At 42.7% G+C, this 22584-nt stretch overlaps 2 protein-coding genes across 3 annotated transcripts; one reads left to right on the top strand and one right to left on the bottom strand.

Moving 5' to 3' along the window:
- Window positions 1-145: 145 nt before the first annotated feature.
- On the bottom strand, window positions 146-8468 carry ttbk2b (tau tubulin kinase 2b; the record flags this gene model as incomplete). Its single annotated transcript, XM_079215477.1, has 14 exons — window positions 146-2382; window positions 3024-3724; window positions 4569-5031; window positions 5132-5346; window positions 5704-5896; window positions 6136-6290; window positions 6369-6494; window positions 6586-6678; window positions 6762-6827; window positions 7355-7459; window positions 7562-7702; window positions 7792-7865; window positions 8136-8283; window positions 8400-8468. 14 exons carry the CDS (start codon window positions 8466-8468, stop codon window positions 2031-2033), a joined length of 2901 nt encoding a protein of 966 aa, XP_079071603.1. The 3' UTR covers window positions 146-2030.
- A 3845-nt stretch (window positions 8469-12313) lies between these two features.
- Window positions 12314-20666, top strand: mideasa (mitotic deacetylase associated SANT domain protein a; the record flags this gene model as incomplete). Of its 2 annotated transcripts, none has more annotated exons than XM_079215641.1 (12): window positions 12314-13792; window positions 15218-15412; window positions 16513-16855; window positions 16955-17027; window positions 17130-17257; window positions 17409-17512; window positions 17690-17765; window positions 17943-18031; window positions 18558-18701; window positions 18799-18912; window positions 19034-19200; window positions 19686-20666. In XM_079215641.1, the coding sequence occupies 12 exons, from the start codon at window positions 12314-12316 to the stop codon at window positions 19945-19947; spliced, it is 3174 nt and encodes a 1057-aa protein (XP_079071767.1). In that variant the 3' UTR covers window positions 19948-20666. The 2 variants fall into 2 exon arrangements, with proteins under 2 accessions (XP_079071767.1, XP_079071766.1); XM_079215640.1 differs by having other exon boundaries at window positions 15215-15412.
- Window positions 20667-22584: the final 1918 nt, after the last annotated feature.

Below are 22584 nucleotides of genomic sequence, written 5' to 3'. Positions count from 1 at the left end.
CTTTTAAGTATTTTTTTTACAACAAATGTGGTTCAAAGTTATTTATTTTGCCAAATAGGTCGCCCCCCCCAAACAATATGGCTCATTGGCACAGTGATGATCCACAGTCTTCATAGTTCTGAATTTATTTGTGAAGGTGCTTGAGATTAAAACTTCATTCCTAACATTGAAAATAGCATTTGACAAAAAATTAAAAAAAAAACTCACAAGGTCAAGAATTAACTGTTGAACATACATTTGTAAGCTAGACTGGAAGCCCCATTTAAGTGTTCAGAAAAAATAAAATAATTGAAATTTAAACATTTTCTTGACAGCTGGTCAAACTCCCAAGTTCCAGAAAGAGATTTATTTTTTAATTAAGTTGCTTGTTATTTGAGATTCAACTGCTACACAAGTCATGTTTAGATTCATAACCAACCTGCATCTGCCATACTGCACATCTTGTATGTGATCAACTTTATTACGTACAGGAGTTTAGTTAATCAGTTTTGAGTTGCAATCTGTCTTCGTCTACGCATTCTGTAACTCCATGTCAATTACTGCTGTTAAATTTAAAAAGTAAGCACAACCGATGGAGACTTCATGTCACTGTTGTCATCTGGGACTCCCACCATTCAGTCACCACCTCGTCAGCAGTTTCTCTTGTGCTCACAGGGACGTCTGTCTAAAACAGCTGTTTCGACAGAATCTGACATGTGATTGTTCTCGGGGGAGGGGGCACATGCTGCAGTCTGCGTCGATGGGACTTGAGTTTAACTTCAGCAAAAAAACATTACCTTATCATTTGAGCATGTTTAGTCAAGACTTAAATGTCTGTCTGGCTTTTCCCATTTATCTCATCACCGATGATCAGTGCTGCAAAGCTTGGGACCGTTTATCCGTGAAATCTAGTTCTAATAAAATTAATCTGTGGATTATCCAGACTAACTGGGGCACTGGTTCTATTGGTGCCACAAAACAAATTCCATTCAATTGTATCAAGGTTAAATATCAGAGACAGACATCATTACACTCCAGGTTCGAAGTACTGAGAAACTTTAGTTGCACTGACCCTTTATTCACAACGCAAACAGTCTATGGTGTAACCAGGAATAAATATTTTTTTGAGATCTGGCATTTATTGAAATCTACTTATTTTAATATATATATTTTGAACCGTGATGAAATCAAATGCAACAATCAGACATGAACAGGTTCCACTCTTGTCAGTTTTCTTCCCTTACCATTTACTTGATGGAAGAAATAAAATTGCACATCGATGCTGGTCTACATTATGATGTATTATGATCAGAAGCAGTTCAATAAAAATACAATGTCTTAGCGGATTGTACAAATGAATAAAAATAAAAAAGAATTAGCATTGATACCCATGCACTTTTACAATACTTAAGTATGAGTGCACTTAACATGTACATTCTAATATGCGGATGCCGTTTGCATGACATATTTTCTAGCAAAATAAAAACACATTACTACACTGTGATATGCCAAATGAGCAATTCATTATCACATACGATAATTAATCTAGCTGTTTTACAGGAGTGAGGTCAACTTGGGGCAACATGTCCTGGTTCTGTACATGAATGCCGATGTTTGTATACCGCTTGTGTTATTTACTGTTAAGTGTTCTTAATGTGAGTACATGGTTTATATTAGTGTTCAATATTCTCCTCATGGTACATATCTACAATAAGCATCATTTTTACATCCCTCGAGTATTAAACATTATCTTTTTGGTCTCATATTAGGCCTTTATGGAGATTTAAGAGGAGTGAAATGAGAGGTAAAAGTTGGCAATCTTCAGGTTTTCTCAACCCTTTTTGTTTCAACTGCAGGTATCAAGCCACATTGTCAAGTATTTTGAGAGACACATCCAACAAATAAATAAATAAATAAATACAATTTATACATTTTACATTACATACAGTACATTCCCTTGAGTAAATACCGTATTTACACATGCTATCAGCGACTGAATGTGAAACAATCTCTCGCTACATCCGGATCAGTCACTTGTGTGCCAAATACAGTCATCGACTCACTTTGCCGGAGCCTTTCCCCTCGTGGATCAGACCACTCCCCCTGGAGCTGTGGCCCCACTGACCCGGCCCTCCAGACCTGTCCTGTGGGTGAGCCTGCCGAGGAGGAGGGGAGCCGGAGAAGCTGGATGGAGAGCGACTGCGTCCCTGCAGAGCCCCGACCTCCCGGAGCTCATGGCGGGAAGGGGAGGAGCTAAGTGAGCGCTGCAGAGAGGAGGAGGAGCTTCGAGGGCGAGGAGGAGGGCTGAAGAGCATCCCGCTTCGGTCCTGCATCAGCTGAGTCAGACTGGCCAGAAAGTCTGCGTCACTAGTGCTGCTGGCACGCACTCTCAACCGCCGTCTTCTGGAGAAAAGAACACAGGACAATATAATTGCAATGCCTGCTGTATGATTCCTCTTCCTCAAATGTCTCTTTGAAGAGAAATTAAAGTAAGAATGCTGAAAAGTTCTATGAAAGCCCACTTCTTTTTCCAAGCATTTTTTCAGCAATTGGCATTTAATATATTTGCATTCTTGTAGTTTTCATTGTTATTGGTTGAGTCTGCCAGTCCTGCACTAGATTCTAATTGCATAATGGATTCACAGGAAACAATGCAGCATTTGCAATTATATCTCAGTGAGAACAGTCTGACTGTTTACAGTTCACTCTTCTAACACCGTATAAAAGCGTGCTAAGCCACTGCAAAGGCAAACTGAACATTTCCTTCTGCTGCTTATTAACATTAAAAGCATTAAAATCAACACAAAACAGTAATTTTCTCATACACTTCTATACAGTTTGACTTCTTTTTGCGACCAAGAGCTGTTAGAGAGAATGCAAACTTAAGGCATTTCTGCATTGGCTTCACTTTTCAGAACCCCAAAGTTGCTGCCTGATCAGAGCTGTAATCCAAAGGACTATAGCTTTAAATATTTGCCACCTAATACAAATGACAAATTAACTGGTAATGTGGATCATTTGATAACACCTTTACAGCATCATACCTGTTGTCCACACACGGGCGGATGGGTGGTTTCCCAGGTGGTGGTCGAGGCAGAAACCTGCTCGTGAGTAACTCGGGTACAAAGGTGGCACTCACAGGACGTGGGATCTTACTTTTACTACCTGATGAGGAGGACAGAGACAGAGGGTCTTCTCCTACACAGTCAGACCTGGAGCCTCGCTCTGAGAGGAGCCGGTCTCTCAGTAAAGCGCAAGGCAGGTTGTCACAGGACAGAGATGGAGAGGGTGAGTGGGTGGGGGAGCCAGGGACCGGACTGCTCCAGCGGTGACGCCTCTCCAGGTTGAGGTCCCTGCTCGGAGAGTCCAGGGGGTTGTTTGGGTCTCGTACTGGGATTCGACTCAACCTTGGGGATGAGGGAGAGTCTCTTCTCCTGAGCAGAGCTGGGGGTGGAGAGGAGGAGACGGTGACGGTGTTCTCCAGAGCACCTCCTGCTGTGTCAGCTTGAGGCTGCTGATTCGGCTCCGAGGAGCGATCAGGCAGACCAGAATCACTCTCTGGGTCTCTGTCGTTTGTCAAATGAGCAGTGTAGCCTTTGGCTGAGCTTGGCAATGGATCTAAGTCCAACCTCCCTCCATCTTTTAAGATTCCCTCTGGGAGTTTTTCAGATTTATCAGATGGTGCCTCGAGTGGTATTGCGTCGCTCCTCTCATGTACAGGGGACTGGAGGGCACAGCTGGAAGACTGAGAAGATTTTAAGGATCGTTAGAGGGTGTGACCTGGAAAAGGTTTCACACAAATATTTGAAACGTATTTTTTTAATCAAAAACTTTGTAAACAAAAATAAAACAACAAAAAATACATTTACGAGAGCACATCTAAATAATCAAATAACATACACAAGTTCTAAGTATTTCAGAGTTGTAGAGTTGCTCAGAATCATGACATCTACATTTCCATAAACAACTATGTCGGCAGAATGGGAAGAACTGGGAAAACCCCAACTTATTCAGACTTGGCCTGTGTTCCAGCACTATTCCAAGGATGCTAACCATAGTTAGCCGTTATGCTAACCTTGTACACACACCAGATATCAGCGTAAAGGAGCAACTTTCGTTGCATTACGTATTTATAGCAGTTCAGTGTATAGCTCATACACAAATAGTGTTACTATTGGAATTATCTACCATACCCAAACTTCTCATAGTATACTGTTGTACTCACAGCCTCTTCATACGTCAATGACATCTTTTCACACAAGTGTGTATTGTAAACATTTCTTAGTTATGGTCCACACAACATATGAGTTACATTTTTTTATATACTGTATATTTTAAATTCATCATAGACTACATAGTTTATATTAATTTGAGACTCAGTGTTTTTAAATTGAGTGTCTCTGTATACCGTATATTCCTGTGTTTTCTATACAGCTAAAGAAAAACTTGATTAAGACCCTGTAAAATGGTCAAAAGCTCCAGAATAATAGAGCTTGATTTGCATTTGTTTTGTTAACTGTATACAACTAATTGCATTAGTTAAATTTCACAATGGTACTTTAATCCATGCAAAAATAAATGCCCCCTACCTGGTCCATCTGGGATCTTCCCATAATCACAGAGGGCATTTGTCCCAGCATCCCCGGCAGTCTCCTGTGGCCCAGTAGCCACGTGCCAGGCATGGACATCTGTGACAGAACAGGACTGCTCGGCACCATCGTGGACTGTTCCTGTGGCTCGGAGGGCTGGTTTTCAGTCTCAGCAGGCGTGCGTGTCCCAGGCTTGTCCTCATGCAGGGCTTCACCTGATGGCTTGGTGGCTCCAGAACCGCTGCCTTGCTCTAGCTCCAGCATCACCCACTCCTGAGAGTCTCCCTCTTGGGGCACAGGACTGAGGTTCACGGCCACAAAGCCACTACTTGCTGCGCCCTCTTCTTGGTCAGGGGTTCCTGTGCCAGAGTGTTCCTCTTTGCAGGAAGACTGCTGCCCATGTACCCTCTCAGGAATGGATTTCTCCCCGACTTGCGAAAGGACAGGACGCTGTTTGCCCAAGCTGAAACAAGATATTTGAAGTGTTATGGTTTCCCAAAAATAAACAAATTTGAACTCTTACAATTGTATATTTTGTCATTTGATGTGTATTCAGTACTGACTAGGCCTCAAGGAATCGTTCAATGGTGGGCTTGGGTTCGGGTGCAAGCCTCTTTTCAAACGCTAAGCTCTGACTGTGTCTCATCCTCCGGAGTAGTGGCGCAGCACGCTCCAGGAACATCGTCTCTGATCGCACCCGTCTAGGAGAACTCTGCATGGATCCGGTGTTGGGGCTTTGGTTCCCCTGGTTCTGACTGTGTTCATCTTCACTCACCACCTGAGAAGAATGATTGACAAGGTGGCTCAAAAACATAAATATTGCATTTGTATCCCCAGAAAGAAGCTGCAGCATGACATCCATTTCTTTATATGGGAAGGCAGGCAGTCGGTTTCTATACAAGCCCAGGGGGAGTAGATGTAGTAATAGAGGTTGGCAGGGTCGTTATTATAACTATCATATCTCAAGGCAGAGTCAATGTAGTCTTGGGGAGAGTTTTGTGCATGACATGGCACTGCAGTGCAGATAAACTACGCATCTCAATGCACAGGAAGAAAATCAGTTACATAAGAGTACTATTTCAGCAGTAGGTAAGAACACTCTACTTAGTATGTACGTAAACCACATTGCCCTGACCTTCCTGATCATCGGCTGGACATGTTTATGGTTGCGGTTGCGGTCCATCTCTTCCCATACATCTCCACCAGGGGCGGTGGTGGGTGTGGGGATGGGGGGGCAGTTGTCAGCATCGCTGAGGCGCTCCCCTTGCAAGACGTCCTCAGTGTTCTCCCTCTGCAGCTCACCTGGCAGCACTGAAGCATTGGCCATGCTGTGGAGGAGAGGGAAGGTCACCCTGCAGCTCATTCCACAGCACAATTTAGAGCAACGGTTTTCGAAGGGATCTCCGACTGTGCAGAATTCAAGTCTAAAAAAAAGCTGCAGCTATATATTTGATCACATATCCAACAGAGTGTGAAGGAAGTTTCAGTAGCTACAACAACATGAAACAATTAATAGAATAAATGGCTATATTTCAATAGTGATAGAGCTTTCTTGAGATTCAAATACCCCAAGTAAGCCGGTGTGAGGCGAGTGAGCTGCTGAGTGGTGGTTGCGGCAGTGATGGTCAGCATATCCTCCGAATCACATTTCTCCCAGTCATAAGGGTCATTCTCCAGCACGTTGTGGCTCTTCATAGCATTTTCAAATACTGACATCAGGAGCTGTCAGAGAAACCACAGGCATCAGCATTTGACAGACAAACAGTGTGTGCAAAATATGCCAACCAAAGGATGGCCAACCTGATAGTCTGGCTTCGTGAAGTAGTCCAAGATCAAGATGTGATCCAGAAAAGCAGTAAACTCTGAGGGAAGGTGCTTAAGCATGAGTCGATGGTCATATGTGTCTTTCAGATTTCCTACTTGTTCCTGAGAGCAGAGAGGGAGACAATAAGATACTGAAAGGATACACTTTATGTGAATTACAGATCGACACTGTCTAATACATAGAGGCACAAACTTTGTCTTTGATTTTCCTCCAGGGCAGCTGGCCAACCATGAATTCAACCAGCATGTAGAAGAGGGACCACAAGTCGTCATGACGACCCATTTCCTACAAATTAGAAGACACAAATGTGAGCAATTTCAAGGGCAAAATAAATGTTAATAGCGTATATGTGTTTGGTCCATGCTCACCTTATTTTTATGAGCATTGATTGAAGCATATCGCACAGTTCCTCTGAAGCCGGCCACAGGACGAGGCTGGAAGAGAATCAAGATCAATAATATAATAAAAGATATTATGGAAAACAACAAATAACACAATGTTTGTCCTTTTCACCAAGTGTATTGGTACTAAAAAACATGCTAAAGTATTTATAAACACTGCGTTGAAGGCAACTGGATTACTGTTTAGTCTTAAAAGACATCTCCCAGTCCGGGCATGTAAACCTTTTTGGGAAGGTCATACACGGATGTCACATAAGGTCACACAGCAGCCATGTGAAAGTTGTCACATGAATTAAATTAACATATGGTGTGAAATGAGTTAATTGTGAGCCTTTTACTCTGTGCTTCTATATATCCTACCACCAGGATGACTCCCTAGTGCTGTCAAGAGTAAGTTAAATCCTACAGTATATCTAATTATTCTTTATTTTGGAACATTCTTTTTTTCTGTGTGAACATACATGCCAGAGTAAGCTTTTCTCCGACAATGAGTAACTCGTGGGACCTTTGATTCAAAAAGCCAAAACATTTCTTCAAGGAAGTTGAGACAGAGTACTTACTGGACGGACTTCTTGGCTGGAGTTGGTAAACTGCCGGGCCAAGCCAAAATCAAGCATATAGCAGCATCTGCAGGTACTGGCTAGTCTTCCCATCGCAAAGTTAGACTAGAATTTTAACAACATGGAAAAAGACAAGCATGTTTCAGTTAAACTGACTGCCATACAACAATGTATTTACTAACCATCAAGAGTTTCAGGTCAACTTACAGGTTTAATGTCTCGGTGCAGGAATCCTACAGAGTGGATGCTTTCAATGGCCTCTAAAATCTGCTTGCCAAGTCTCAAAGTTGTGGAAACGGAAAAGATGCCGCGGGCCATGGTTCGACGCAAATCTGCCAGATTCCTTCCCTTAAGACAGTATCGGTGTTCAGCATCTCGTGATCAGGTTACAGCAACAAACTAAATACTTGACCAACATTGACTGGTAAAAGTCCTACCTGGAGTTCCATCACTACGTAGTTGAAGCGATCATTTCGGCCACAGCCCACAAAGCGACAGACGTGGTCTTTGCCTGTTAAAGAAATATGAACCGTTTCAACCGAGATGAATAGCTAGTCAACTTGTGTCCATGTTTACTTCCTGTCAGCTGATATTATTATTTTCTTGCAGTGCAACAGGAAATAAACTGGGACACACCTCATCTACTAACAGAATTGACACAATGTGTAATGATCTTTGGTGTTACCACCTTAGCTAATGTGTTCTTGGGGGAATTTGTGCTAAGCCATTCTCCAGGAAAAGTCTGTAACTCTGTCGCTGACAAGGGGATAGCGTCACTCACCCTGAAGCTTCTTCAGGACAGCCACCTCCATCTTCAGCACCTGTTTGGGTTGTTGAGCAGACTCCACCTTTAAGGCGACAGTGGCCTGGCTCAACTGATCCAAAACCTCGTAGATCTCCCCAAACCCGCCTCCTCCTATCTTCCTCGTCTGAAAAGAAGGGAATAGTCGTCGTCAGTCCAAAGTGTGTTGATGGAGAAAATCAATGCTCTTCATTTGGGCCATCTGTTTGTTATTTTAAAACTTGATTTTCTGATTTCTCTTACCACTTTCCATCTGTCTCTGACCACGTCTGCCACTGACAGGATGTCAGTGTGCTCTCCAGCCCCACTCATCCTGAGTGCTCTCAGCTACAGCCTGCACCTGGCATCAGTGACGCAAGCCCCTCACTGGAAACAAGGGAACAGATTTTTTAAGATTCAGGTCCATTTTTTTCCTCTTTGGTAAAAAAAAAAAATCGCTGCACTCTGCATTGCTCCTGGGCGTGCACGAGACAGAGAGACGAGGCGTCACTTGTAACGTGTTATTGTGACAGAAACACGAGCAGAATGCCTTTTAAACGGCCACATAGGTGAGCGAGCCGCACATCTCACGTCTGAAACAATCATACGAGACGCTCACAAAATGCCAGATGGCCACGAAAAGACAGGCAGTTAGCGTCGCGGTACTCTGACAAAACACAACCAGCAGCAATCCCTGGTCACAAACGGCTATAACCCGACCTTTAGGAGGCTAATCTCAATGCGGCGGCGGTGGTCCAGTAAACAGGCTAGTTAGCATCCTGGAGATAACCGACCCTCTCTCGACCTCGTACCTCTCTGCGTGGCGCCATTGCGGTCCAAGTTAAAATGCAAACAGTCCCCATGCTCCCAGTCTGTTGTCGATAGGCGAGGCCATTCCGAGTAGTTGTTTATTTTCAGAAACGAGACAGTAATGGTGATGGACCATAGCTGACGTTAGCTTGAGTTAGCCAGCTAGCCTGCTAACGGGTGAGGAGTGATGCCCGATGCTCTGCCTGGCGGCGGCGCTGCTGACGTCACAGCTCTAGTCTCCTGATTGAGCCGCAAACTCCATAAAAAAAATAAAAAAAACTCCTGCATCCCTGAGACACTGAGAGCGTGCTGGAGAACCACTGCATGCAACACGAAGCACAGCCAACGTGAATGTGGTTCAAACCGCTCACGGGACAGAGGAAGGAGCGCCGCATCGGCACCGCCCAAACTGATCAGGTGTTATTTTATATATATAATATACCATATATCAAAGTAGCAAGGGCGTTGCGGGGATTTCTGCTGATGCTGATCAAATATTGATAAGCCCTCAGCCCCGTGTCTCAACATCGCCACTGGACAACAGTGGTGGAAAGAGTCCTCAAAAAGTGACAATACTACAGTGTATAAAATCATGCAGTTAAAAAGTATTGGCATAAAAATATACTCAAAATAGGCCTACTTAGAATGGCGAACTCCAAGATAATGTGTATTATTAAGTTATAATTAGTGATGCATCCATATGTACATTACTTTAATGTTGCAGCTGCAAGGTGAATTCATGTAACTACAATCAGCTTGTGAAATCAATAAAGTGTTGTCTTCATAATAATACATCAGAATGTATTTAATCTAAATATGCAAATAAACTAAAAGCATCAAATACATGTATAGGAGTAAAATCCTTGAATTGTCCTGGAGTAGGGTTATAATATAAAGCATAAGATGGAGTTATTACTTTCAAGTACACACACCATTTTTTAGTTCACAGAGAAAACCAATAATGTACACCTCTAAACATTGGCATGAAGTTAATTCAAATTCTTTAAAGAAGTTTGACAACAATTCGTATTGAGGCCTTGTTCACATAATAGCACTGTATGAAAATAATTGCTGCCCCATGCTAATTGAATGGAACATGGGAGCAGGAAAAACGGTTGAACTCGGCTCAACTTTTTTTGCAACAAACTGCAAAGTCATCTGGCAAAGTCATAATGTGCTGCACTGGCCAATCAAATAGGCACAAACATACATTCCAGCTTAATTATCTCGTAATAGCTCCAGACCTGATGTGTCGCTTCACATGGAGATACAAGCCACCCCAGGGCCCGTTGGAGGTCGCAGTCTAATGAGGCAGCGATGTGATCCTGACATGACACTTTCCTCCTGCAGCGATGCCTTGAAATTGTATCCAGAAAGAAAGCAGGCACAAATCTGTCTGGCCTCATGGACACAGCTGTGACAAAGACTTAAAATAGAATAGTTTTGATAGATGTTTGCCATTCCAGCCTGGTCAACACTTTATATATATATATATATATATATATATATATATATATATATATATATATATATATATATATATATATATATATACACACACACACACACACACACACACACACACACACACACACACACACACACACACACACAGTACGGATATATACATAGGTGCATATGGATGCATCATCATATATATATATATTATAAACATATTATAATTATTATAAACATAATTTTTACATGGAAATATATGTAATGTAAATCAAAGCTATTATAAAAAGTATTTTTAAACGGATATATACATATGTACAAATTATTAAACAATATTTAGTGCGGAAACGTATATATATATTTATATATATTGTTGAATAATTTGCTGAGATATTTGAATGGGAATCTCTCTAAAAGTAATTTACATGTACAATATAGTTACATTTTTAAAAAGTATAATCCTCATGGCCATAATGACCATTATAGACACACGTACCCGATCGTGTTTAAAAACCACAACAAACTGTTTCCGTGGGACGAGTTGAGACTCCGCTTTTCCGGGCAGCCCTGACAACAAAACAAACGTACACGGATACAGCGATGGGCGTGGCCAGACGATCGGATTGGATAACAGGATGTGAGTTGCGCTGTTTTGGGGTGAGGCGGGGTGCGTTCTTGGGGGTGCACAACTTTCTGCATGTTTGCGTAGTTTCGCAGCGCTTCACGTCTCCTGGATAAACCGAAACACGCCGGTTGAAGTCGCGAGGCTCGTCAGCAACGTGTTAAAATCAGCGGAAATACCAGCACAGGCCGAGGCAGGGCACCGTTTCCACGCTTTTGCCGTCTCATGCGTGGTTGACTCGCTTGATTGCGGGGGAGAAAGTTGTGGACATTTTTTTTCTTCTCCCCGAGGTGCACGGTTTTACGGATACAGTGTGCAGCATTGCAACTACAGCGCCAACGAGCCTCTCCAGCAGCGTCGTGACTCTGGATTATGTGTTCGTGGGATTGTAAACACGCCTGCTCGCCATATTGTGCGCTGTGAAACTCGAGGGAAAGTTGTCCGAGTTATGACATTTGCTGCGCACAACCCCTTCATGGAGCTGCATGCAGTCGACTTTGATCGGAACCAAAGTGACTCCATGGAGCTGGCCATGGAGAGTTCCGTGCACCATTGATAAGGTAGCCGATACAACCTACACTGTGTTTTTAACTAATGCTCACTATTCCGCTGTATTGCCTAACAGTACTTGGCTCTTCAGACGCTTCCTTATTGCTGAGTTTTAACATAACATCACTGGCTATCGCTCGGGTGATTGCACGAGCCCCTTCGTTTCCTGTATTTCTTGTTATGCCAAATGGCAGCTACACAGTAAGCGCCTCCTTGTCGCTTGCTGGCCGCAGTTTCGAAACTTCTTCAGCGTCTAACGTCCTGTCCGCATGCACTTGGATGTAAACGTCGACATATAGGTTTTGTTCCTCCAGCGCTTTGCATCAACAGACGCACTCTGAGTGATTTTCACTTTACTGACTGAGCGACTTGCTCGTGTAGGCCTCAATTTCCTCTTTGCTGCATACGAGTGAAAGGCGACTGAAAAAATGTGAGTGCTTGTCGTCAGAGCAAAAAGAAAGTGTCTAACAACTCCTTTCTCTCACAAGGTCCGGCTCCATAAAGAGGATGAGAAGAAAGGACAGCAAACCTCAGATTTGATTCTGGAAGGAGGTTGCATGCTCCCCACACCCTGCACTTTCCTTTGGGATTTGTATTTCCTCCCAAATACCTCTAAACACAATTGAACAAATAATTGCTCAACCACAGGCATTGAAAGCACACTACAGCGGCGGCAACATTTTTGCACGCTCAGAGATCAAGATTGAGAGTTCTGACTCCAACATTACCTTTTTATATTACTATGAGTCTTCCATCTCAAGTTAATACTGACAAGAGCAGCAAGCATCGGGCTGCAGCCATGAAAGAGCCCGTGCAGCATTCAGGGGAGGTTTATTATGGTATGGGACCTCCGGCTTTAGAGTCAAGCCACAGTGACTCTGCTAGTAGTTCTGGTGTTTACAACCCAGAGAAAGGGCCTCAAAGTCTACCACACTATCAACAGGGTTCTCCAGTCAAGTGGATGCACCAGGACTCTGTACAGGCCCCTGGCTGGTCTCAGGAAGCTCCTGCTCAAGCCTGGGGGCAGAACTTTGGCCCCTATATGAGAGGAGTGAATGTCAGGGGCCAAATGGCGTTCCACAAAGGAGTCCATGAGGGTGTAGCTCCGCTAATGGGGGGAGAAAATCAACTGCCAGGACCGGTTGAAGTTTACAGAGATGCCACCCCGGCTCAAACTCAGGGGAGGGGGCTCGAGTGGGAGCAACACGCCGCTGCGGCTGCAATGCATCAGGCTCAGCTGCAGGCGTATCAAAACGCTCACAAAGGCGTGGAGCTTCAGGGTCAGCCCCCTGCACCTTCTCACACTTTGCAGGGGTCCATGCTGCAACCCTTCCAGGCAACATTTAGGGCAAGCAACAGCAAGCAACAGTTTTCATCAGGTTATTACTCTGTTTTTCCAGGCAACAAGGGAATGCCTGGTCTGGCATATGGCGAGCAGCCTAAAACTCAACAGCAGCTGCTACACCAGATGCAGCAGCAGCAGCAACAAATGCATCACCATCACCAGCAGCAGCATCAACAGCAACACCAGTTGCAGCAGCAGCATCAACTTCAGTTGCAACAGCGGCAACATTTGCAGCAACAGCAGCACCAAATCCAACAGCATCAAATGCAACAGCAACAAATGCAGCAAATGCAGCAACAGTATCACAAGCAACAGATACAGGAGCGACAGCAACAAATGCAGCAAATGCAACAGCAGCAGCAAGTGCAACAACAAAATATGCCACAGCAAGAAGCAACACAGCCACAGCTGCAACCAAAACAGCAACAGACCCAAAACATTGTGACTTCTCAGCCTCCTGATCTCGGGCCACCTATCATCACTCTTAAGAAGGAGGATGCTCAGTCAGTGGAGCTGCAGCGGGAACCAGCGGCTCAAACCTGTGACGCATCTCCCTTTCCCGACCCATGCCCCGAGATGCTCTCCTCAAATGCTGAAGAGCCTTCAGATGCACAGGCTGCCCTTCGGCGTTCACGTCGCCTCTCCAGAGATGGACAGTCCCCATTGGGACCACCTTCGACAAACATCTGGTCTCAAGCGTCCAAAGATCCTCCACCATCTCAGAATGGAGTGACAGGCACTGCGGCTGGGAAAGGAGGGGACGTGACAACAGGAGGGGTCATTCGTCGGAGAAGGAGGGCATCTAAGGAGATCAACTTGGAGACTTTGGCCCAGAAGGCATCAGAAATGGAGTCCCTACCTGCTCAAATGGCCAAGGTTAAAATCACTCATAATCTTTCCACTTTCGTTATTATTTGTTTATGGGGATTTTTTTATTGCAAAATGGACATTTAAAATACTTGTTTTAGGCCCAGTGTAGATAATGCATGTAAGAGCAAATATCTGGCAAAGTTGGCAGCAGCTGCACAAAGAGGAAGAAGCTTGTCTCTATGCAGAACTTCCCTATAGCTTCCAAAATAATGTTCTTCGGTCTGCTTATTTGATTCCCACAGCTGTTGAGCCCCAGCTATAGCAGGCTGTTTAACCAGTGTGTCCAGTCATACCATACAAGACAGTGTCATGCGCTAGACACAGATACTGGTGCAACCTGAAAAACAGCAATTATTGAAGATGCCTACTTTTCGGATTTACTTATTGGCGCAAGAAAGATGATACACTCCATGCGGTTATTCAGGATTTATAATGGCACAATCACAGTGGCACACCCACTGAAACCGACTTCTTCATTTTCGGTTGAGCAGTTTCGTTAAACAAACTAATTAAACTCAGTTTTCGTCAGTTTTTTTCGCACAGCGATGTCTAGTACTCAACCCTCAGGTGTTGAATGGCTTGTGCTTGGGTTTTCGTGCAGAGTGCGCATGCTGAACATCAGTTTCAGCAGCTGCATGTCTGCACACCTCCACATTCCTTTGCCTCCTTCCCAATCCTTCAGCAGAGCTAGGGAGGGGCTGTGCTCTCAGCCTACACTCCTTTAATTCCCAACATGCAACAAACTGGTTTAATATTGTGGTTCACAACCCAGTGTGGGTGTATTATGGTTCACAATCAGCACATTTCTGGGTTTAGAGCATGAGATTCAAGTGCGTTGTCTCCAGTACCTTTTGTTATGTATCTAAAAACTGGTTTCTACGTTTCACTGACACCAGAAAAAACAGGGAGTTGTATGCACAGCTCCGAGTACTATGGAAAAGCCACATTTTCACTGGTTCAAACATCTTAAATGTTAGATTTTGCTGCTTTTTTTATTCTATGTAATTTTAAACTGAAAATATTGTGGTAACTAGGCATTTATAATTGTCTAGTGGTTTGTGTGATGGCCATTTTTCATTTTATTTACTTTTCACAGACTAACTGATTTAATATATATGTTTGTATATATTCATTTATAATACAAATGTAAAATTGCAACCCTAATATAATTTATTAGAAATACAACATATATATTTTATTCAGGAAGACAATTAATTAATTAGGTAGATTATTTGAAAATGAGACACACTATATATATATATATATATATATATATATATATATATATATATATATATATATATATATATATATATAAATTAATTAATTAATTACACTAATCTCTTCCATTTTCCCTGCTTATTTTTTTTAATCACTTCTCTTTTTACCCTCCCCTTATCTACCCGCCTCTTTGCTTTGGTGCCTCAGCAGGAGGACGGTTCTTCAGGCAGACCGGCCTCCATGGTGCCTCTGGTTATCCCGGTTTCGGTGCCAGTTCACAGGAGCCAAACAGATCCTCAGGGACGCCTCGGTCAGGGCGAGCGGCCTACAGGACAATCCGATCGCAAACCGTCTGTCATTGTGGCTCGTCGCCGATCACTCAGAAACGACCGGAGTTTTGGTCAGGTCGGTACTGTAAGGAGATGGCATTGCTTTGTTGACTAATTAAGACGTTGACAAAAGCACTCATTATAAATCTTGTGTTTACCAGAGATGTGTTCACAAACTTGACGAAAGAAACCGTAGTCTCAGAGGAGATAGCCCTACTCTTTACTGATCACAGTGTATGCATGTTTACGCTTAAAGAAAGTCTTCTTGCCCATAGTCAGCTGAGGAGTTTGATACCAATCTCATGCCTTAGGGTTCAATATGAAAACAGACAACAGCCGGCAATACAAGGCATGGTTCTCGATGTTTATTCGGTCTCGGGACCCTTTACATTACTACCTCGAGACTCCTTGAGATGCAGGGCTGTGGTGAATTTCTCACGAGGACAAGTAGCCTCACAGAAGTCTGCCTTTTGAGCCCTGAAAACCTCCACTGGAACCAATTTGACATGTTTGTGGTTTAGAGGATTGTGTGGCTCATTAAGCCAAACAGTTTTTTTTGTTGTTTTTTTTTAAACCGGGTGTGTAGTTTCACAGTGAAGCCTCACTCAGCGAGTACACAATGTCCTACCTATGTCATAGTTATTAAGATGTGACAATGTTTTAGAGACATTCCCCATGTACGTCCTTTTTGAAAATCAGACCAATGACAGCCCAGCAGGTGATGCTTTGGTCCAATCGGATGTGGGAAAAATCCATGCGCCTTCAAGTCCTGGTTTATTTGGTGCCAGCAAACACTTCATGAGCGGCTTCTTTGCCAGAAATTCATCAGAAGAACGGCTGATTGATCAGTTCACAGAGCAAACAAACTGAAGTTGCTTTAATAAAAATGCCAATGAACAATATTTGCAGCCCAATCTGATAACGATGGAGCTCGGTTAAATAGGTAACCTTGCAGTTTGTCACCTGCAATTCTTCATCTAACACGGGTGTCATTTATCCGTGCGATATTTATTACTGATCCACTGTTAAACAAGTGGACAGAACTTTAACTGACATTCATTTATAATTGGGGAAGTAAGTTACAGCAAATGCACCTACAAGTACATCATGCTCCGTAACAGCAGAAAAACAACAACTTTTTAAAGGTCTGATCAAACCCTCATTCTTCTGTTCTAGGATGGGGAAAGCGATCCAGGGATGGACGAGGATGGAAAATCCAAATTTAAGCGCCGACCTCGTCCAGAGCCTCTCATCATCCCTCCGCACAAACCATCCACCTTCATCCCTCCATCCCTCTACTCCAGCATCACTTCCTACCAGAGCAACCTGCGCTCTCCTGTCCGCATGCCGGACAACCCCCTCACCCTGCCCCCGTATACGCCTCCACCCATCCTGTCTCCTGTGCGCGAGGGCTCTGGGCTCTACTTCTCCGCCTTCCTGACCAACATTGCTGTAAGCAACCAAATCCTGCCGCCCCCGCCTACGCCCAAATCTACGACGCGCAGTCTGTTGCGCTCCAGTAAGTCTCAGTTGTTGCTTCTATAAGTGTGACCCCGAGACAAAGTCTACTCGTGTGGCCTTCTCCGATAACGTGTGAAACTGAGATTTATTTTTGTAGTTTCAGCAAGTTCAGATATCACACCTCCTGTTCTGCCCTTGATGACTGATGCCACACCTGCTAGCATTGAGCCGTAAGTACAGTCACCGAAACAGGTTTTCAAAATCTGGCCCCAAAAAAACCAACTTATTTATCATGAATGCATCACCAGAACTCTTTTTTTTTACGCGTTCAGACGTATCAACATCGGTCAGAGGTACCAGGCAGAAATCCCCGAGTTACAGGATCATCCTTCCTCCCAGTTTGACCAGCACAAGGCGGACCCGGTTTGGCTCCCTATGGAGGACTCTCACATCAAACATGGTGAACAAGAGAGCAGTCAGTATCTGACATCAGTCATCCACTGACAGCTATTATTGTTTTCTTTGTGTGGGATTTCCACTACCTTCACATCCGCTCTAATTCTTATCATTTGAAATCATAATTTTCCCTTTTTTTTTTTCTTTTCTTGTAGTGGAGGATTTGATGAACATGGCTTGTTGCAGTGTGCTGAGGGGTGGAGGAACCAACCAGGAGCTGGTGTTACACTGTTTACATGAATGTGGAGGTGACTTCCTTGTGAGTATAGTGAGTCATAAGAAATAGTCACTCAATTATCTGCCATTCAGTTAGCAGCAGGACAACTTCACAATGGCTTTGTTTTCACTGAAACGTCATACGTGGTACTGTAAAATGTATGTGAAATGAGCTTGTTAAAGAACGGATTGTTCACTGATTATTCATGTTGATTTTAAGGAAACGCTGACACGTTTGATGCTTCAGGATCCACTTTTCCCTAAAGGCCATCACCTAGCAAGTTATCACTACTCAGGTGAGCATCGACAGGACCGTAAAATAAAAGCTGTTTTGTGGAAATCCTTTTGATAAATACTTTGACTGCCTTGGTCTCTTCATCTTCCTCCTTCTGTCTCTTGTTTCCTAACCACTTTTTTAAATGTTTCCTCATTTTCTTGTAAGATTACATTAAATATGTCTGATTCACTCTCAGGCTCCGATTGCTGGACTGCAGAAGAGAAGTGCTACTTCAATAAGGGGATCTCTGCCTACAGGAAGGACTTCTTTATGGTGCAGAAATTGGTACGCTGGTTAATTTCACAATTATGAATCAATTTAAATCAATCTAAAACACATTTAGATGGGATTAAATGTGCTCTGTGTCGCATTACAACACAAATAAATAATTTGCACATTATCTATGATGCATTGGTATAATTGATTTAAACAAACTGTCAAAATATAGATTTCCAGACATTTATGCTCCTGTGTCAACATTTTACAATATGAGGCCATGGAAAATGTCCTTTACTAACAGTGTTAAAAATGTAATGAGTTACAATTGTGCAAAAAAGACAAAAATTAGACTAAACGCACTACATCCTCTCTGTAAAAGGAAGTAACTAGAGTTATGTGAAATATGGTCTTCCTTTCGTAGAAACATTAACAGCAACACTACCACTGGCATGAGGCAGAGCCTGGCACTCATCTGAATTTTGTTATTATTCAAATTGTGTAATAATATTGACTTAATTAATTGTAAGATGCATGAAAAAGGTAAATTCATTATATTAAATTCTGCATGTGTTTTTACTTTTATGTTTTTAAGGTGCAGACCAAGACTGTGGCTCAGTGTGTGGAGTTTTACTACACATACAAGAAACAGGTGAAGATCGGTCGCAATGGGATTTTAACCTTCGGCCCTCCAGATTCACCTCTGGAGAAGCACACAGAGGCTGTGGTGGACGTTAAGGTAGCGTGGCTTTAGATGTACCACAGCCACATGTGGTAAAGTTAATGTTCCACATATTGTTTGCATGACTTTATTTTTCTGTTGTGAATCGTTGCAGAGTTCACAGCGGTCAAAATATATTCACGGAGCGACGGATGACGATAAGAGGAATGTTTCTTATGAGAGCAGCCATCAGGCGAGGGTTGCTCAGTCACTACAGGCTCACGACTATGTCAGTGTTCCCCTCCATATTCTAGTATCTGTCTATCTACACCTCAGACCACATTTTCTATTATCACAATCGTGTTTAATAAAAAAAGCAAAACTAACATGACTTATTCTTGGTGCTCCAGGCAGGAACAATGCCGGTGATGAAAGAGCCGGACCCTGTGAACATGGAGGTCCTCCACCCGTCAGCACCTCACAGGCCTCCAGCCGAGCCGGCAGCAAAGAAGGGCAAAGCACCACCGAAGCCCCCGCCGGATCCTGACGCAGTATTTCCGTGCAAGAAATGTGGCAGGTACGTCAGAACCAACAGAGATTTGTCTTTGTTTATAACTTGGACTGCGATACGATGTCTCGATTTTTCACTTTTTCAGTAACCCAGGTTGTGAGATTTGCAGCTGCGGTGACTCGTCAGTATGTCGGTTGCCGTTACAGTAGCTCATGTGGTTCACCCCATCGTGTTTATCTTCAAACCCATTTTTGTATCAATAGATAAAATAGGACGTATGATGTAATTAAGCATATGAAGAAATGCAGACAAAATCTGATATGGAGTTGAGAAATATTCTGCCCTCTTTGTTTCGACAGGTAAAAACAGTGATGAAAAGTGGCATTATGAAATAAAATGGGGAAATTGCGTTGTGAAATGTAAACTTTGCTTACATGTGTTTTTAAATTCAGTGTACCTCGCTGCAGTACAGTTTAGTAGACGCTGTAATCAGATTATAGTGCATCATTACAAACTGTTCCCGTTGTGTAATGTCCTTCCATTTCCTATAGGGTGTTTTATAAGGTCAAGAGTCGGAGTGCCCACATGAAGAGTCATGCGGAGCAGGAGAAGAAGGCGGCAGCGCTGCGGCAGAAAGAAGAGGAAGAGCAGGCAGCAGCTGAAGCTCGGGCCAAGAAGGTGGCGGCAGCAGAAGCGGCGGCGGTGGCAGATAATCAAGGAGGGGATGATAACGGAGTGACGGAGGAGGCGGAGGTCAGCAGCCAGGAAGACTCGTCTGAGGGAGAGGATGACAAGGATGAAGACTGGCACTGAGAGACAAAAATCAGGAGAGAAGAGACACCAATGAGAAGATGGATTGATGGGTAGAGTGGAGGTCGAATCAGAGAGGGAGGGATGGAAAAAAAGATGTCAAAGGCAGTGTTTTTCAAGTCTTCCTGGTAATCGTCACCTGCTGACTCTGACTGAGACCGTTATCCACCAACCAGCCAGTCACACTCCACATCTTCACACATTTTGTATCTTTTAAATATTCAGAGAGGAAGTTTATTTTTTTGTAAATGCACTTATCCCGTATGCTTCTGCTTTTGCCAATATTGCCTTTTTATATCCATTATTTAATTGAATTTAATGTCAAAATATTATACATTTTCATGGCGTGGACTTAATGGTTATATGATATTTCATAAGATAATCAGAATGCCTGTTGAGCACCAAATCATTAAGATCAAAGCTATCTTTCACTTATCAGTATCAGCCCTTTTAAATAAGAGAGTAAAAGCTAGTATTTATCTTTTTTCTTGGGAAACTATTGTGGGGGGTTTTGCAGAATTTCCCTCAGATTTTTAGGTTGGTTGCACACTTATTTTGTACAACTAAGGGACCTTTTGAAATGAATATGTACAAAAAAATATATATGAGATGGCCATATATTTATGATACTGCATTTGTTGCAATGATTTTTGGTAATGTAAAAACTAATCATGTCAGCTGCAATAAGACTTGTGAATTGAAAAGTTTATTAAAATCTCTACTGTTCAGAGAAATGTCTTTTATTTGTATTTTATGGATGCCATACTTTGTTGATCCAGCAGGTGGAGGCAGTGGTTCAGTATTTTGCTGAATAGTTCCTTTGCACACATGGTTGTGTGTAGATAAATAGCAATTTAATTGTTGTCGGTATAAATTAAGACATAAACTTGGCTGAAGTGTTTTGGGGGGGGATTCAGTTTTACTTTGACTAAGTACTCACTTGCTTAAAATGCTGTCTTTACACCAACATCTGTCCTACCGAGCAAGATTCACGACCATAAAATAACTCCAAATACTAAATATTCATAGGTCTAATTCAGTATGCTGTAACGGTTCCATAATAATTGTCAGATTAAGGGCCGTGAAGCTGAACTCGTCTTCAGACTGGCGTGGAGACATAACTCAGACATTTAAAGAGTGTGCTGCTCAGTCGAGGGAAGTGTAGCCTGGCGCCCTCAAGAGATGAGATGCAAGGCATATGGCTCTGAGCTCATGGAGGACAAAATGTCCCCGTCTCCCACTTCATTACTGACCTATCAAACCTTGCCAGCTCTCATTTACTTTTACAGCAAAAACTAGCTGGAGAAGCTTGCTCGCTCAGTAACATGCTCCTTGAGCCAAGAGCAAGAGGAACATCCACTGATGTTGCTGCTTTAAGAGCCCCTAAGATGTAGTCATTATCTCTCTGTCTCTAGATACTTATTACCCTCTGTGGGTTATATTTAATCACAGCAGGGCTTTGAGGTAAACGCTAACATGCTAATATTTTACAATGTTTCCAATGTTCATCAGCTAGCTTATTAGCATGCTAAAAAATGCACATGACACAAAGTGAAACTGAAGTGTGTGGTCATAAACCACAGTGTTAGAAATAGTTCATTACTAATTCAAATTCTGACCTGATTGTAGGGCTACATGGCCACATTTAGGCATGTGTGAACATGATTGGTTTGGGAAGGTGTGGTGATTCTTAACTTTTTTATTTGAGGTAAGATCCTCCACACCATATATTTTCTTGTGACCCTCTATTGGAAAACAATATTAAGACTAAGCTAGATGAACTTGAATTTAAAGTTGGCTTCATGTTGCACTTTTTGTTTCCTTTATATTATGCAGAATAAAGTGAAAGTTTGAATAACTGTTGGTTAACGTTTAATAACTTAATGTCCACAAAGATCCAGTGTGTTCTGTAAACTGACATTGGTACTATTAGTTACCGATTGGTCCGAGACAATGTTTTTGTCCTCCGCATATGCTCTTATTACCATCAATAATATATTTATTTTCTTAAAAAATGAATGATCCTTTGGCTTATGAAATACTTTCCTTAAATTATTCAATTTTGGAAATATATAGTTGTCAATATAAAAGTGTGGCTACTTATTGCTGTCCACATTAGAGGTGGACTGTTTGCAATGAAATGTAACAGGGTGGTGTATTCAATGTCCTCTTTAGCTCGGGGCTTGTGACAGAGCATTGGAGGTTTACAGTGAGGATCAAATGTCTTTCCTGACCAGTGGCCCTGCTAATAATGCCCCATTAGAAACCAAGCTCCATGGGCACAGTAAACTAGGTTTGGGATGGAGGAGAAGATTAAGACAATGAGGCAGACTGGTGTTGAGAGAGAGGGAGAACACTCTGGATCAATGTCCCTAAGTGTTTTGAAGACAAACAATAAGATCAATGTTCTCGTCTAGTAGAGCCGAAGTAAAATGTGATGCAGAATCGTAGAAGCAGAAGCAGATATGTACATTAAGATTTAAGTACATTAAGATTTAAGTTCAGCCACTAAGCGATAACACTTTGATAATTTCTCTTGCCGTGACCCGAGAGACTGCAGGTCAATGTCCTTCTTGCAGTTAAAAGAAGAAACTGGAGCCTCGGTATACAGCATGTTCATAAAGTAACTGCACACAGATA

The sequence above is a fragment of the Taurulus bubalis genome, assembly GCF_910589615.1.
Source record: "Taurulus bubalis genome assembly, chromosome: 3".
NCBI classification, from domain to species: Eukaryota; Metazoa; Chordata; class Actinopteri; order Perciformes; family Cottidae; genus Taurulus; species Taurulus bubalis.
The sequence above is the reverse complement of the archived record's forward strand: the minus strand, read 5'-3'. Positions and strand labels throughout refer to the sequence as shown.